The 18,176-nt window shown below is 36.6% G+C and overlaps 2 protein-coding genes across 4 annotated transcripts in view; one reads left to right on the forward strand and one right to left on the reverse strand.

The window, feature by feature from the left end:
- TBL1XR1 (TBL1X/Y related 1) overlaps positions 1–18,176 on the reverse strand; it is a 106,040-nt gene that overhangs the window by 29,023 nt on the left and 58,841 nt on the right. For all 3 annotated transcript variants that reach the window (XM_063442693.1, XM_063442692.1, XM_063442691.1), the window contains one exon: positions 888–946. The gene's annotated coding sequence lies outside the window, so the exon portion shown is untranslated. The remainder of the gene's footprint in view (positions 1–887; positions 947–18,176) is intronic.
- LOC134586193 (peroxisomal membrane protein 11C-like) overlaps positions 14,443–18,176 on the forward strand; it is a 47,948-nt gene continuing 44,214 nt past the window's right edge. The window contains exon 1 of the mRNA XM_063441691.1: positions 14,443–14,566. Within this exon, the coding sequence (XP_063297761.1) occupies positions 14,443–14,566 (124 nt within the window). The remainder of the gene's footprint in view (positions 14,567–18,176) is intronic.

The raw sequence follows: 18,176 nt of genomic DNA on the forward strand, positions 1-18,176 counted from the left end.
ATAAAAGGAATGGAACATATCAGCTATGAAGAGAGGTTAACAAATTTAAACTTCTATAGTTTAGAAAAATGTCGCCTGAGAGGGGATATGATAACATTATACAAATTTATTCGGGGGCCAATACAAACCATTTTGTGCAAATCTATTCATAAACCGGACTTTACATAGGACACGAGGTCATGCGTTTAGACTGGAAGAAAGAAGATTTCATCTAAGGCAAAGAATTTTTTATTTTTTATTTTTTTTACTGTAAAAACAATAAGGATGTGGAATTCTCTGCCTGAAAAAGTGGTTTTATAAGAGTCCATACAGATGTTCATCAGCAACCAGATGCATACTTGCAAAAACAGAATATTCAAGGTGATTATTTTTCAATGTAGGGTAATAACTGCTTGATCCAAGAATAAATCTGACTGCCATTCTGGGGTCAAGAAGGAATTTTCCTAGTTTGTTGCAAAATGGGCGGACATTGCTATGGGAGTAGGAGCATTCCTAGTTCAACAAGAGAATTTACCTTTGCTTAACACAATGTTGAAAAACGCAGGGTCATTCTTCAATTACAAAAAATTATACACAAAATAATTCTACAAAACACCCTTAGATTTTTCCTTGTGTCAGAGGTCTCCGTTGCACTGAGGAAAGCAGTACAGCTACCATAAACTATTTAATTGTTGGCAATGGACTTAGGACCCATGAATATGATGCTTTGGTTTCAAAATGATAGGGAGCCCTGTTTTGGATCTGACGCCTACGGCTTAAAACTGCTGGTCTATAAGGTGAAACTAGAGACCAAATGCTGCAATCATGCATACTGGTACAGAAAATCATTCACAATAACTACTTGACGATATGACCAGGAAATTATCAGATGGGTACAAAATTCTTACCAGAGAAAACAGGCCGTTTCACAAACTTGACATACGATAATACAGCATCCAAACAGCACCTACACAAAATAAATTTAAACATAATCAGCATGAGAAAAGTCAATATACATAGCATAATCACAGTACATACAAGATGAGACTGTAAATGCCAAATTAACTCTCCAGCATGAAGCTGTATCAGACAATTACCACAAACCTTAAATTTATCTTGCAAAAATATAAACATAGCGCAGATATATGTTTGAGATACAAAATACAGAAAGGAACGTTTCTACATATTTGTTGGTCTTGTACACTGCATTTATGTTTTTTATGTACCATGGAGTGCTCTCACTAAATAGCAGTCCCAAATCTGCTTTATTACATTTAGTTGATTGAAAACAAAACAAAAAAAAAAAGTTCTCTAAGGAGTTTTTGCCAATAATTATTCATGTCCTTACTGTTACAACAGCTACATATGGCAGGCTGATGACTATGCCCATTACTACAAATGTTACAGGTCAAAAAATACAAAAAAGGCTCTATTTCGCTTTATATTGGCTAAAACTACTAGATAAGATTTTACTTTTTTCTTTGAGAATTAGTTTAAATTCTTTGAATATGTTCACTATTCAACATCGTAAAATATTTATAGTGCTATAAAAATCTACTGTGTAAGTAATCCATGGCCAAAAAGGGTAATTGCGTATTTGTTTCAAACAGGTCTGTTCTGTCTTATTGTGTATTATGTATGTATGTTAATTGATATATTCCAATTAAAAAAAAAAAAAATTAAGAAAAAAAAATTGGGCAGTGATGGTAGCATAGTTTAACAGTACAGTACTGTATCTTATCAAAAGGTCAAAATAGTATTACACTCATAAGTAGCTTAAATTTTTAAATACAATAAAGATGCATTTCTCAAGACTTACAATATTTAGAAAAGTTCAGACTACATTTTCAATATGCTAAAGAGAGAAATAGACAAAAAGAAAAAAAAAACTCGCACCTCCAACAGACCTGTGAGATTCTTGGATTCATTTTGCGTAATTTCATAGGGGTTAGATAGCCTATAGTTTTGTTAAGAAAATTTACAATTGGTCTCTCCACCAAGTAAAAAACTAGCCAAAAAAATCATTTCTGATGTAAGACAAGTATTATGTGAAGTCGAACAGTAAAAACAAATAAGAATGACAGACAAAAACACTGGTACTCTTGACTCAGTACTTTGTAGCAGTCTCTGGAGACATCTGCAATCCAGTGCTTTCTGTAGCTCTGAATAAGATTTCTACACTTTCAACTGGCATTTCGGCCCGCTATTCTTGAGCCAACTGCATCAGTTCTGAGTTTTCTTGGGTGTCCAATGCAAATTTCAGCCACTTTGGAATGTTCCAATATTTTCTTCTTATCCATTTTATGGGTCTTTATGGAGGTATATTTCGGGTCATTTTACTGCTGGATGACCTATGACCTGTGACAGACTTCTGTGCAGTAGGTTTTGCTTTTACAGTAACGTACAGTATGTGTTCTTTACTGTAAAAGCTTCTCGTCTCCCTTCAGTAAACATGGAGTTATTAATTTTACAAAAGCTCAATTTTTTTTTTGTCTGTACTAAAGCTTGTCAACATTGTCAGCATTTTAAAAACCTACGGTCAGATTTCAGATTCAGTATTAATGGTGCACTACAGTATTTTAATTAAATGCAAAGGTACATTATACTTTAAGCCATATTTGTATCTGAATAAAATAGTTAGTTACATTACTGTTAATTAAGTTCTACAATTCCACTGTAAAAATAACATTAAGTGGTGTTCACTGTGGTTTTTGGGGTGTAAAGGGTCTTTGCAAGGCTCAAAAGTTCCACTCACCACTCTCAAGGGAAGATTTAGCCCTGGCAAATAGAAATTCACTCCTAGCGAGGAAAAAGAAAAAAAGAGAGGGTAACATCCCCAGAATATTGACACTTGCATTATCGGTTTAACCTTGCATTGCAATATAGGTAGTAAGTGCTGAGCTAGCTGGACTAGTGCGCTCTCAAGTTATTATTGCAATCTAAGGTTGCACACCTTTGAAAGGAATGCTTTTGGTTGCAAGGGAATGCAGTGATAATCACGATGAGAAGCCAGCACATGGAAGTCCGTTCTAAGCTGGGTAGAAATATATTTGCTAAAAACTAAGCTACAGTTCTACCATATTATTATTATTGGTATTTATATAGCGCCAACTAATTCTGCAGTGCTTTACAATATTATGAAAGGAGGAAATTTACAATAAATGAGACAATTACACAGTGAAACAGGAACAATAGGTAGGTGAGGACCCTGCTCAAACGAGCTTATAGCCTAGAGGAGGTGGGGTACAAATACCCAACAGGGTAGCAAGGGTGACAGTCACCAAACAAGGTGAAAAAGTATCAGAGCTGGAGGTGAGAAATGGAGTATGGCTCTTTTAGGAGAGCGAGAGACAGATTTGGATAAGTATAGATATGTTACTCTGAACAGATGTGTTTTGAGGGACTTCTTAAATAATTGAAGACTAGGGGAGAGTCTCATTGGCGTAGGCAGGCTGTTCCAAAAGAAGGAAGTTACCCACAAGAAGTCCTGCAAGCGCGAGTTAGCAGTAAAGGTGCAAGCAGCGGACAGGAGGTGGTCACCGGCAAAGCGGAGAGAGCAAGAAGGGGCATATCTATGAATAAGGGAAGAAATGTAAGAGGGGCTAGAACTTTATAGGCACCTTTAGCTAAATATCGTCATTTATGGGACGTGGGCCATGCATTCAACCGTTTTGAATGTTGGCTTGATAATATGGAACTTTCCTTACATTTATTTTTGGCAAATCTCATTTTCTGTTAAATATTTTCATTGTGTGGATGCTCGTTCCCAATTCCTTCACGGTGCTTCTATCAATATTTCTAGAGGAACAAAGACTGCAATTTCTTCAGGATGCTATCCATTTTTTCTTAACTGTCCCTTACTTTGTCCCATATGCTTAAAAAGAATAGGAGTCCAGAACTGCTCCAGTTTGTTGAGACTGGTAACTTTTTTTTACCTATAGAAATACATTCTATCCTATTTCTCCAGTTACTCTTGCTAGGTGGGTCAAAGACTATAAATTTTGCAGACATACACACTCCAGTCTTTGGAGCTTATTCTTCTAAAGCCTTTTCTAAAAGCAGTCTTTTAGAAAATTGGACTAGAATGGACTAGATAGTCTACTTTTAGAAAATGTGATTTTAAACCGATCATGTATCGACTTTGGTTGTTAAGCTGCTTTTAAAAACCTGCATAACAAGAAGCCTCGCAATAAAATTATAGGAATTTGCAAAGTCTTGATGGAACGTCATGATTTTATTAAACACACCGAGGTGAGTATTATCCCTCCCCTCTAATCTAATTTTGTATCCCTGCCCTTTTGTATTTTCTGGTTTATAAATGTACTTTATTTCAGATATTCTTTATGAAATTGTAATTATTTTGGTGTTACCTATGCAGACATGTACTAACTGCATAAAGGAATTCTTGTTGCTACAATATTAGTGTTTCCTCTTCTTCTGTATTACTTTCATGGCTTCCACACTCTAGATTTACGGGTTCTGTTGACCTGTCCTGACTTCAGCATTCTATTTCACTTCCTCTAACTGTTCATCTCCGGACTAAGTGGTTTTCTACAAAATTGAATATCATTAAAATGTCCTTTTCTTAGTTCTGGTTTTATCACAGTTATGATGGCAAAGAAAGACTTTGAATGGTGATTTGGAACTAATAAAGCCTTCTATGATTTGTGACTGGTTGATATATGCAGTTTTATTAAATTTACAAAATGTTGCTATTTAAATGTAAAACGAAATACACAGGGTGGACAAAAATAATTTTGTGTTACATAATGTGAGGATTTTTTTTGGCATATAAACAAAACATTACAACTCATAAAATGTATATCAGAAAGTATAGATGTATTCATACATTAAAAAAATAAACAAGTGCACGACCTGTATCCTTAAACACAATATCCATAATCATATGGTAATACTAGAAGAAAGATGGCAAAATATCTGATGAAATAGGGTATTAAACTCCTGTGCAGAAGAGAATCAGGAGTCCATAGGGTGACAATGTTCAAGTCTTTCTACAATTCGCTATACAACAATATGATCATGTACGCAATTGGTCAATTAAGCATTTAAGAAGGGGAGAAAAAAAATGACAAACAAAAATCATACTGAACATACATGTTCCATAGTTGGAGTTAACAGTAACAATAACCTGAGTGCAGGGTGAGCAGTTCTATCAGTACATTACTTCCCCCCCATTTTGAGTGTTTGCATTTTCTGTTGACCTTTGTGCCCTGGGTGATACACACAACATAGACCCACCCTGGTACAATGTATTATTTAGGCCAGTGAAGTTGTTGTGAGTAAGCTGCACCATGGCTAGCAATACCAGAGATATTTTAGCAAGGGATATAAGTTCATAAGCATGGTTAACGGCACCCAGACCACTTCAGCTCATTGAAGTGGTCTGAGTGCAGTGTACCAGTCCCACTTAGACCTGCAATGTAAATCATTGCAGTTTTTGCAAAAGACAAGACTAAGACTGCCTCTAGTGGCTGTCAGACCAATTAATAAGTTAAATCACTTGTTTTGGTTTATGCAGTCCTAGCCACACCTCCCCTGGCTGTGACTGGCACAGCCACATGAAAACCAAATGGTTTTATTTTCAGATGTAACTTACTTTAACCCCTTAACGCAGTTACAGCATTCTATGCCGTCCCCATTATAATGGGCTTTAAAGCCGTTGCGGCAAGATAGAGCACCGTAACTGCCTTCTACCCCAGGAGCTCCGGTGGACTCACATCCGCCGCGATCCTCTTCGAGAGGACTGCCTGGCAGCCCTCCCACGGCAAATCAGGCCCCTGGGAGCCATGTGATCGCTCTCAAAGAGCGATCACATGGTCCCCTATAGCTGGCTGTGGACCTGCCTGCAGGGGGACTGTCTGTGCTGTCTGACTGTCTCCCTGCTGGTGGGAAGTATGGAAAAAAAAATTAAACATGTTTAAAATGAATAAAATAAGTAGTGTAACGATAGCACTCCAAGGACTTCAGTTTTATATTGAGGTATGTTCCCGTATTAGGAGTTATTTATTTATCAGTACTGCAATTTATTTGCAGCATTGTACTTGTCCATATGTGGGTTGTTATATTGTATATGTTCATGAATAGTTTGTGGTAGTGTGTATGATACCCATGAATGTGGGCTGCATATGATGGATGCTTGTGAATTTTTTTGTTTGTGTCTTATTGTGGTATGGCAATAAATGCTCAGCTTGAATTAGCAGATATCTATAGTTCCACTGGAACTCGATAGGTCACAGCCTGTTTGGCTCTGGCAGCCTTGAGTGCTGTGCAAAGGCACTGAGTGCCATGCATGGCACAAGTGCCATAGGTTGCTGAACCCTGGTGTGGCACATAAGGCCTTTTATTAGAGGGGTACTGGTTAATCATGCAAGTCAAGCTAAGGCGAAACATCTCAAGGATTACCAAGACCTCACGAAACGCCCTACAAGTGCCATAGGTTGCTGAACCCTGGTGTGGCACATAAGGCCTTTTATTAGAGGGGTACTGGTTAATCATGCAAGTCAAGCTAAGGCGAAACATCTCAAAGATTACCAAGACCTCGCGAAACGCCCTACAAGTGCCATAGGTTGCTGAACCCTGGTGTGGCACATAAGGCCTTTTATTAGAGGGGTACTGGTTAATCATGCAAGTCAAGCTAAGGCGAAACATCTCAAGGATTACCAAGACCTCACGAAACGCCTTACCAGGAGGTATTTATAAAAAAAACGACGCCAGGAAACTTAAAGCTAAAAAGAAAAAAAAAATCAACGCTTAGAGATAGAACTGGCCAAAAACATAAAAAAATTAAATTCATGCCTAAAAAAAATTAATAAAACAAAAAGAAACACACACACTACACTTATAGGATAATTTAGCTAATTTTCTCGCAAACATTGTCAATATCCGCTACCATCATCAAACCTCAAGTTAGTCATGACACGGCCATCCCGCAATCAACCATCTCTATTGTCAATTATAATAAACTTCAGTGCAAAGGGGGAAGGGACCATTCAAGAAATATATGTTTCCTGAGGATATTTTAAAAGAAGGTTACAACAGTGAACTGGTGCAAGTCTCTTAAGCACTTGGATTCAGAAATTGTTGCTGTAATGATTTCACTTTTAACAGCAGTGGCCTCTTCTGTTGGAGCCAAAAGTATATTCTCTTCCTTTGAACTGTTCATTCTAAATTGGGTAAATAGGTTGGGGCAGAATAAACATTGATTTTTAAGTATTGGTGTTTAAGCAAACAAGAATATGTAATGCTATGGTTTAGGTAAAATAAAAATTCAAGTAGTACTTCAAATATGAGTAATTAACCCCTTAAGGACGGAGCCAAATGTACACGTTGTGAACAGAACAAAACGTAAACAAAACCTGGCATTTGCGCTATATGTCTGTCCAACCGTAATTCACCTCTTTCATATTAAATGCACCCCCCCTTATTATATATCATTTTATTCAGGGGAAACAGGGCTTTTTATTTAATATCAAATATTTAGCTATGAAACATAATTTAATATGAAAAAAATGGGAGAAAATAAGAAATTGTTATTTTTTTTAGTTCTACATGTCATTTTAACTGTCAATGTCCTAATACTGTTTGCATTTACTGCAATAAAATACACATTTGTATTCAGCAAAGTCTCACGTGTAAAACAGTACCCCCATGTACAGGTTTTATGGTGTTTTGGGAAGTTACAGGGTCAAATATAGCACGTTACATTTGAAATTGAAATTCGCCAGATTGGTTACGTTGCCTTTGAGACTGTATAGTAGCCCATGAATTAAATGTACACCCATAATGGCATACCATTTGCAATAGTAGACAACCCAAGGTATTGCAAATGGGGTATGTCTAGTCTTTTTTAGTAGCCATTTGGTCACAAACACTGGCCAAAGTTAGTGTTAGTATTTGTTTGTGTGTGAAAAATGCGAAAACGCCAATTTTGGCCAGTGTTTGTCACTAAGTGGCTACTAAAAAAGACTGGACATACCCCATTTGCAATACCTTGGGTTGTCTACTATTGCAAATGGTATGCCATCATAGGGGTAATTTTCATTCTTGGGCTACCATAGGGTCACAAAGGCAACGTAAGCAATCTGGCAAATTTTAATGTGAAAAAAATGAAACACAAGCCTTATATCTGACGCTGTAACTTTTGAAAACACCATAAAACCTGTACATGAGGGGTACTGTTGTACTCGGGAGACTGCGCTGAACACAAATATTTGTGTTTCAAAACAGTAAAAAGTATCACAGCAATAATATCGTCCGTGTAAGTGCCGTTTTTGCGTGAAAAATGCAAAATAACTTTTACTGGCAATATCATCGTTGTAATACATTTTACGGTTTTGAAACACTAATATTTGTGATCAGCGAAGTCCCCTGAGTAAAACAATACCCCCCATGTACAGGTTTTATAGTGTCTTGGAAAGTTATAGGGTTAAATATATAGTGGTAGCAAATTAAATTCCCCATACTTTCGGCATGGGTTGACAGGCAGGTCCCGCTAATTGTAATTAATTAAGATACCTAATTACGTAAAAATATTACATACATACATACATACAATTTTTTTTAAGTATTTTTATGTATAGGTATATATTTATGTATATAGATATATATATTTCGTTCTACGTGTATTTTGGTATAAATATATATTAATATCACAATACAGTTAGAACGAAATAACACATCTATATATTTATTAGTTTTTTTTATTTTATTTAACGTATTTACATATGTTTTTTTATATTATATATAAATATATATAACATTATATATATATTTAAATCAGTATCAGTCTACGTGTAATTTTATATTAATATATATAAATATATATATATATATATATATATATATATATATATATATATATTAATAGTAAAATACACCTAGTGTGTGTGTGTATATATACACACACACACACACTTATATCATATAATATATTTATGATCTAAGTATATTATTATTATTTTTTTTTACACTTATTTAATTTTTTTTTTTTTTTTTTTTTAAATTTGATTTCCAGACAGCAGGGGGACTAACTCATTACAATTAGTCCCCCTGCTGGCAATGCCTGAGCCAGCTAACCCGGCCATGTGATTGTGAGGTCCTCGCAAGGACCTCACTCTCACATGGCCGGCAGGGCTCCCAGGAGGAAGGACGTGCCGCGGGGGGCTCCCTGGGAGTCCCCCTAACCGCGATCGCCGGCGACCGGGTAAGTAAGAAAAAAAACCGGAGGGCGTACTATTACGCCCGGCAGCGTTTAGAGCCGCTTAAAATAGGGCGTAATAGTACGCCCTCCGGTCTTAAAGGGTTAACCTACTAATCTTAAATCCGTTCTGATATAGCCATTTTATTAATCTAAATTGAAATATTCATCTGGTTGCAAATATTAAGGATTATAACTAATCTTTAACAAGAGTTCTACAAATCCCAGGCACCTGGTGTTGTCAGTGGGTTCAGAATGTAGGCGGCAACGAGGGAGTTGTAAGATTCCTGCTCTCCTACTTCGCCCGCTCTGCGGTGATGCTGGGAGCCATAATTTTATTTCACTCCGGCCCTGGTATCACTAAACCACGCGAGAGAGAGCAGACCAAGAAGAGATTGAAGACAGCATTACAGCAGCTCCACTGGATCCCAGGGAAAGGTAGGTTTGTCTGGATGGACATTAATTAAAATAACTTGTGAGTGTATGAAAAAAAATGTCTTCCCATGCACGTCTGCCAGTGAGCGACTGTTCAGGTTACTGGCCCCCTTCCGATCGCATGGGAAAGGTGTTTTTATTGCAAAAAACACAGCACTGCTACAATCAGCATCTCCTCGTAGAGATGCACTGATTCAATGCATCTCTATGGGTAACATTCAGTGCCTCAATGTCTGAGTGACTGTCACTAAAGGTGTTACTAAGCAGCGCCTTTTATCTTAATAGCAGGTGAACACAGCGCCTTTTATCTTAATAGGCAGTGTTGGCATACAAAAGCTTGCAGGGGCAAGCTATAGAGAGCAGAACCACTACATTAAACTGTAGTGGTTCTAAGGATTAGTGTGCCTTTAAGAATTGTATTTTTGGTTGCTGAAAATAAAGCTTTGTTAGTTTACAAAAAGCTGGCTCCTAACTTCTTTAGCTGGATCCCAGATTCTAAGTAAATTTGTCAAGTCCTGCTTTATTATTTGAATCAATCGTAACATTTAAAAGTCTTTATTTATATTGAGTGTTCTGGACTACGGATTTGAATTGATTATTTAAATCAAATCTTCTCTGGAATACAAAGTGTTCACCTCCATGTCTAATAAAATCATGGCTTTCCGTCATTTCTTAATATTAACCCCTTAAGGACTGAGCCAAATAAACACGTGATCAAAACAAAACCTGGAATTTGACTATATGTCTGTTCAACCGTAATTCATCTCTCTTATATTAAGTGTGCTTGCACACTTATTATATATAATTTTATTCAGGGTAAATAGGGCTTTCATTTAACATCAAATATTTAGCTATGAAACAGTTTAATATGAATAAACTAAAATAAAAATGAAAAAAAATAAGAGTAATTTTTTTAGTTATACATGATATTGTAACTGTGAATGTCATAATATTGTTTGCTTTTACTGCAATAAAATACACATTTGTCACACGATGTCACACGTGTATGTCCAGTCTTTTTTAGTAGCCACTTGGTCACAAACACTGTCCAAAGTTAGTGTTAATATTTGTTTGTGTGTGAAAAATGCAAAGAACCTAATTTGAATGCCAATTTTGGCCAGTGTTTGTGACTAAGCGGCTTCTAAAAAAGACTGGACATACCCCATTTGCAATACCTTGGGTTGTCTACTATTGCAAATGGTATGCCATCAAGGGGGTAATTTTAATTCATGGGCTACCATACGGACTCAAATGCAACGTAACAAATCTGGCAAATTTCAATGTGAAAAAACAAACGCAAGCCTTATATTTGACCAACTTTTGAAAACACCATAAAACATGTACATGAGGGGTACTGTTATACTCGGGAGACATCGCTGAACACAAATATTAGTGTTTCAAAACAGTAAAACGTATCACAACAATTATATTGTCGGTGTAAGTGCAGTTTGTGTATGAAAAATTCGCTTTCACTGACGATATTATCGTTGTAATACATTTTACTGTTTTGAAACACTAATATTTGTGTTCAGCAAAGTCTCCTGAGTATAACAGTACCCCCATGTACAGGTTTTATGGCATCTTGTAACGTTAAAGGGTTAAATATAGTGCTAGCAAATTAAATCCCTGGTGTTTCGGCCTGGGTTGTTAGGCAGGTCACGCAAATTGTAAAAATTATATATGTAATATTTTTACATAATTAGGTAATTTTATTAATACATACATATACACACACACACACACACACACGATACCAGTAGAGAGCACTCAGGAGTCTTTCAAGGTAAATTTCATCTGTTGCTTTATTGAGCAATTACAAATTCACACTATATATATATATATATATATTTACATATATATATATATTTAAAAATACAAAAGTTCCTTGCACTCACGCTTAATGTGTAAAGATGTGCCTTATGAGGCCTGCCGGGTGCCAGTCTTCCAGGGAGGTAAATTGTAGTTAGTGAAGTAAAGCAGGCTGCACTCTCGGACTTGTAAATGTAAATGGTGTTTATTCCATCGAAAATAGAAAAAAGAAGATCGACGTTTCGGTCCGCACAGGGACCTTCCTCAGGATCAAGTGATACAAACATTACATAAAAACATCTCAAATATATAGGACATTACATTAATTAGAATGACTTACCCCAGGCGATGTGCTTACTCTCCGGCGTTCACCGCTGAACACCACGCATGCGCGCACTGCCGTGTGACCCCACGTTAACCCGCGGTCCATGCGTAGTGACGCAACAACCACGCCGCTGCCATAGCAACGTTTGCAGCGGTTGCCATGGAACCGCTGTGAAAACAAAATCGGAGACTACAGTGCCCGATCGTAAAAAAAACCTTTATGTCAAACGAGAAATGAACTAAATTAAATAATCAATAGTAAAAATAATGCCAAAAATTGATTAGTGACAGGTCTTAGGCCCTAGGTACTATTAGAATCGGGAGATGGAATACTATAACTTTATCGTTTTAATTTATAAGTTAGGGGAATACATCCATCCCTAACCCTCATTAGACATATAAAGTGTAGGACCATTATTGTCCTGTCACACTTCAGCTTGGAGGTTTACTCCTTTAGCTTCAAGTCAGACCATTTTTATAAAAAGAAAAGCACTCACTACTCCTGAATAAACTTGTCCAGAGTTTCCCAAATCTAAAGTACTTCCCTATTTTGTAGCCCCAAGTCACCTGACTGAACCACAATTGTACCCGGATATCCTCATATACGTGGGATGAATCTCTATATGGTACTGGATTGGTTTTCATGTTAACCCCAATAATTATCTTCAATTATGAATTACTGTTGTGATTCTACTCCTTAACCAGCCTGTATGTCTACAGCTCCCATATTACATGAATATCCATTATATCTAAACCAAATCAATATTCACAAGCATTATTTACAAAAGAACTATTTACATAATTTACACTACTATTGCAAGCATTAAATCAAATAATGAATGATAAGATATCATTTCATTGAGGCCTCTTGGTGAGACAGTGTCCAGTCTGAAGATCCAGAATGTTTCTTTATTAAGTAATAACATCCCTCTATCGCCACCTCTCCGTGGTTCAGGGATGTGATCAATGGCAGTGAACTTTAATGAAGTGAGCGGGTGCTGAAAATCCAAAAAATGTCTTGCGACTGGTTTATCGCTTTTTCCATCCCCGTAAGCTGTTCGAATATTGGAGCGGTGTCCACGTATACGTTCACATAACATAACGTTCACAAATGTGTTTCTGTTTTGCCTATATAAGATAGGCCGCAAGGGCATGAAATTTTGTAGATCACAAACATCGTTTTACATGTAATTGTAAAATGAATAAGAAATTTTTTGTTGGTGTGTGGATGGTGAAAGGAGCGTGTGGGAACCATATGGCTTCAGGTAACGCAGCCTAGGCATCTTACGCTGCCCCGTTTCTGAATATTTTCCATTTTCATGTAGCTTTGTGTGGGGTCCGTTTTTACCAACATATCTCGCAAATTTCTGTTTCGTTTATAACATATTAATGGTTGTTGTTTAAAGATCAAGGGGAGCGTGTTATCTTGTGCCAGCATATTCCAGTTCCTTTTAATAATGTTCGATAAATTAGCTGCCTTGTTGTTGTATGTCATTGGACATAATATTCGACTTTGGGATATAGTCTCCCTTCTTGGAGTATGTTCTCTAGCTTGTCGCAACGATTCTTCCAAGTCCATATTTTTGTATCCCCTAGATAGGAATTTGTCTTTCATTTCCACTAATTGTTCTTCCCTTTTTGCATGGGTGGAATTATTACGTATTGTCCTTAGAAATTGTGCTTTAGGCAATGATGCCTTTAGATGTTCCGGATGAGCACTCCTTGCATGGAGGAGTGTGTTGCGATCCGTTAATTTGGTATATAACGAATATTGAAGTTCATTTCCATCTGGCCATATTTGTAAATCAAGAAAATGTACCCTCTCAGCACTGATTTCTGACGTAAATCGAATAGGGGTATCCAATTTATTCAAATTATCCACCATCTGTTGCACTTCCTGTACTGTACCTGTCCAGATTATTAACAGGTCATCGATGAATCTGAAAAAGTTCATGATTTTGTCACCGTAGACTGGAAGTATGTCATTTCAAAGATATACATGTAAACATTCGCGTACATGGGGGCCATAGCCGCCCCCATGGACGTACCGGCGATCTGCATAAACCAATCTTCTTCAAATCTAAAATAATTGTTAGATAGTGCAAGTTCCAACATGTGGAGAATGTATTCTATGCTTGGTCCCTTATAAGATTTTGAGTGTGTCAGAACTTGTCGCATTGCTTCTATCCCCTGTGTATGGGGGATTACTGTGTAGAGGCTTCTGACATCCATGGTCATTAATATCACCTTTTTGTCTTGCAACTGAGTTGATGTTAATATCTTGATCAGTGTAGGAGTGTCCTTAATACATGTTTTCAGCGGTGGGGGGTGTCTTGGAACCTATAGCAAAGTGGTTGGATAATCTATTCAAAAAAACAGTCGCTGATTTGGAAACATGTATTAAGGACACTCCTACACTGATCAAGATATTAACATCAACTCAGTTGCAAGACAAAAAGGTGATATTAATGACCATGGATGTCAGAAGCCTCTACACAGTAATCCCCCATACACAGGGGATAGAAGCAATGCGACAAGTTCTCACACACTCAAAATCTTATAAGGGACCAAGCATAGAATGCATTCTCCACATGTTGGAACTTGCCCTATCTAACAATTATTTTAGATTTTAAGAAGATTGGTTTATGCAGATCGCCGGTACGTCCATGGGGGCGGCTATGGCCCCCATGTACGCGAATGTTTACATGTATATCTTTGAAATGACATATATACTTCCAGTCTACGATGACAAAATCATGAACTTTTTCAGATTCATCGATGACCTGTTAATAATCTGGACAGGTACAGTACAGGAAGCGCAACAGATGGTGGATAATTTGAATAAATTGGATACCCCTATTCGATTTACGTCCGAAATCAGTGCTGAGAGGGTACATTTTCTTGATTTACAAATATGGCCAGATGGAAATGAACTTCAATATTCGTTATATACCAAATTAACGGATCGCAACACACTCCTCCATGCAAGGAGTGCTCATCCGGAACATCTAAAGGCATCATTGCCTAAAGCACAATTTCTAAGGACAATACGTAATAATTCCACCCATGCAAAAAGGGAAGAACAATTAGTGGAAATGAAAGACAAATTCCTATCTAGGGGATACAAAAAAATGGACTTAGAAGAATCGTTGCGACAAGCTAGAGAACATACTCCAAGAAGGGAGGCTATATCCCAAAGTCGAATATTATGTCCAATGACATACAACAACAAGGCAGCTAATTTATCGAACATTATTAAAAGGAACTGGAATATGCTGGCACAAGATAACACGCTCCCCTTGATCTTTAAACAACAACCATTATGTTATAAACGAAAGAGAAATTTGCGAGATATGTTGGTAAAAACGGACCCCACACAAAGCTACATGAAAATGGAAAATATTCAGAAACGGGGCAGCGTAAGATGCCTAGGCTGCGTTACCTGAAGCCATATGGTTCCCACACGCTCCTTTCACCATCCACACACCAACAAAAAATTTCTTATTCATTTTACAATTACATGTAAAACGATGTTTGTGATCTACAAAATTTCATGCCCTTGCGGCCTATCTTATATAGGCAAAACGGAAACCCAGTTATGTGAACGTATACGTGGACACCGCTCCAATATTCGAACAGCTTACAGGGATGGAAAAAGCGATAAACCAGTCGCAAGACATTTTTTGGATTTTCAGCACCCGCTCACTTCATTAAAGTTCACTGCCATTGATCACATCCCTGAACCACGGAGAGGTGGCGATAGAGGGATGTTATTACTTAATAAAGAAACATTCTGGATCTTCAGACTGGACACTGTCTCACCAAGAGGCCTCAATGAAATGATATCTTATCATTCATTATTTGATTTAATGCTTGCAATAGTAGTGTAAATTATGTAAATAGTTCTTTTGTAAATAATGCTTGTGAATATTGATTTGGTTTAGATATAATGGATATTCATGTAATATGGGAGCTGTAGACATACAGGCTGGTTAAGGAGTAGAATCACAACAGTAATTCATAATTGAAGATAATTATTGGGGTTAACATGAAAACCAATCCAGTACCATATAGAGATTCATCCCACGTATATGAGGATATCCGGGTACAATTGTGGTTCAGTCAGGTGACTTGGGGCTACAAAATAGGGAAGTACTTTAGATTTGGGAAACTCTGGACAAGTTTATTCAGGAGTAGTGAGTGCTTTTCTTTTTATAAAAATGGTCTGACTTGAAGCTAAAGGAGTAAACCTCCAAGCTGAAGTGTGACAGGACAATAATGGTCCTACACTTTATATGTCTAATGAGGGTTAGGGATGGATGTATTCCCCTAACTTATAAATTAAAACGATAAAGTTATAGTATTCCATCTCCCGATTCTAATAGTACCTAGGGCCTAAGACCTGTCACTAATCAATTTTTGGCATTATTTTTACTATTGATTATTTAATTTAATTTAGTTCATTTCTCGTTTGACATAAAGGTTTTTTTTACGATCGGGCACTGTAGTCTCCGATTTTGTTTTCACAGCGGTTCCATGGCAACCGCTGCAAACGTTGCTATGGCAGCGGCGTGGTTGTTGCGTCACTACGCATGGACCGCGGGTTAACGTGGGGTCACACGGCAGTGCGCGCATGCGTGGTGTTCAGCGGTGAACGCCGGAGAGTAAGCACATCGCCTGGGGTAAGTCATTCTAATTAATGTAATGTCCTATATATTTGAGATGTTTTTATGTAATGTTTGTATCACTTGATCCTGAGGAAGGTCCCTGTGCGGACCGAAACGTCGATCTTTTTTCTATTTTCGATGGAATAAACACCATTTACATTTACAAGTCCGAGAGTGCAGCCTGCTTTACTTCACCAACTATATATATATATATATATTTATATATATCTTAAAATACACGTAGAATGGTATTAAATATATTTAAATATATATATTTTATATAGAATATATAAATAAATATGTAAATACGTTAATTAAAAAGAATTAAGAATATACATATATCAATATTAAAATAGAACGAAATTGCACATTTTTAAGACTGCCTCTAGTGACTGTCAGCTATCAGACAGCTTCCTTGATGTTAATAGAGGACATCCAGCATCAGCAAAATCCCCATAGTAATCATGGGATTTAAGGCCACTCTCCCTCTTTTAAATGCACTAATGTCAGGAATACAACTTTGTATATCTAACACTATAGAATCACTATTGGTTTTCCACCATGGTTAGGCCAAGGTTATACAGGAAAAAAGGGAAATCCTTTACCCAACAAAATTTGTTTTGGTTCTTGCAGAGTATTGGTTTCTTAAAATTAGTAAAATCTCTAAGGGAGCAGTTCAACAGTGGCATTCAAATAGTTTAGCAAGTTTGGTATATTGTGTGCATCAGATTCACAGCTTCAGTAAAATAAGTTGTAATGTTATAACATGGAAAAAAAAACATCCACCCAGGATTTACTTTTTTCTCCATGGAAAGTAAAAATATTATAGAATCTCCTGTTGGTTCAATAACCAGCTGGCAATCTCCCTCAACACACGAATGTGTAAACAAGTTGTAATGGATAGGTCTATGGGCTAAATATAAAAATATATATATATATTTTTTTACTTGTAAATGGAAGTTGTCACTATAGGATATACAGAAATATATAAAGAAAAAAATATTTAAATGTAAAATAGAAAACGAATACTTTATCGTGCACCAAGGTTAGGTTGATTATTGTTAAAGTAAAAAAAGCTATGAGACCTAACTAAAAAGATTGCTTTTAAATGATAGGACATTCATAAAATTAATATATACACACACACACACAGTAATTTTATGAATGTCATGTGTTAAAAGCAATTTTTAGTATATATATTCTAATCCAAGTGATTACACTTATACAATGTAAGATAAAGCCATATATAGAATATATTTTTAAAAATTACTAAGATGATATTTCCATCAAGTAGGCATATTTAAAATTTTATTTTAAAGTAGCGCTTGAAGCACCAGAACTTTTAGAGCCGTTGTAGTTATGGTGCCAAGAGTCATAGAAACATAGAATGTGACGGCAGATAAGAACCATTCGGCCCATCTAGTCTGCCCAGTTTTCTAAATACTTTCATTAGTCCCTGGCCTTATCTTATAGTTAGGATAGCCTTATGCCTATCCCACGCATGCTTAAACTCCTTTACTGTGTTAACCTCTACCACTTCAGCTGGAAGGCTATTCCATGCATCCACTACCCTCTCAGTAAAGTAATACTTCCTGATATTATTTTTAAACCTTTGTCCCTCTAATTTAAGACTATGTCCTCTTGTTGTGGTAGTTTTTCTTCTTTTAAATATAGTCTCCTCCTTTACTGTGTTGATTCCCTTTATGTATTTAAATGTTTCTATCATATCCCCCCTGTCTCGTCTT

Source organism: Pelobates fuscus, chromosome 2 (assembly GCF_036172605.1).
Source record: "Pelobates fuscus isolate aPelFus1 chromosome 2, aPelFus1.pri, whole genome shotgun sequence".
NCBI classification, from domain to species: domain Eukaryota; kingdom Metazoa; phylum Chordata; class Amphibia; order Anura; family Pelobatidae; genus Pelobates; species Pelobates fuscus.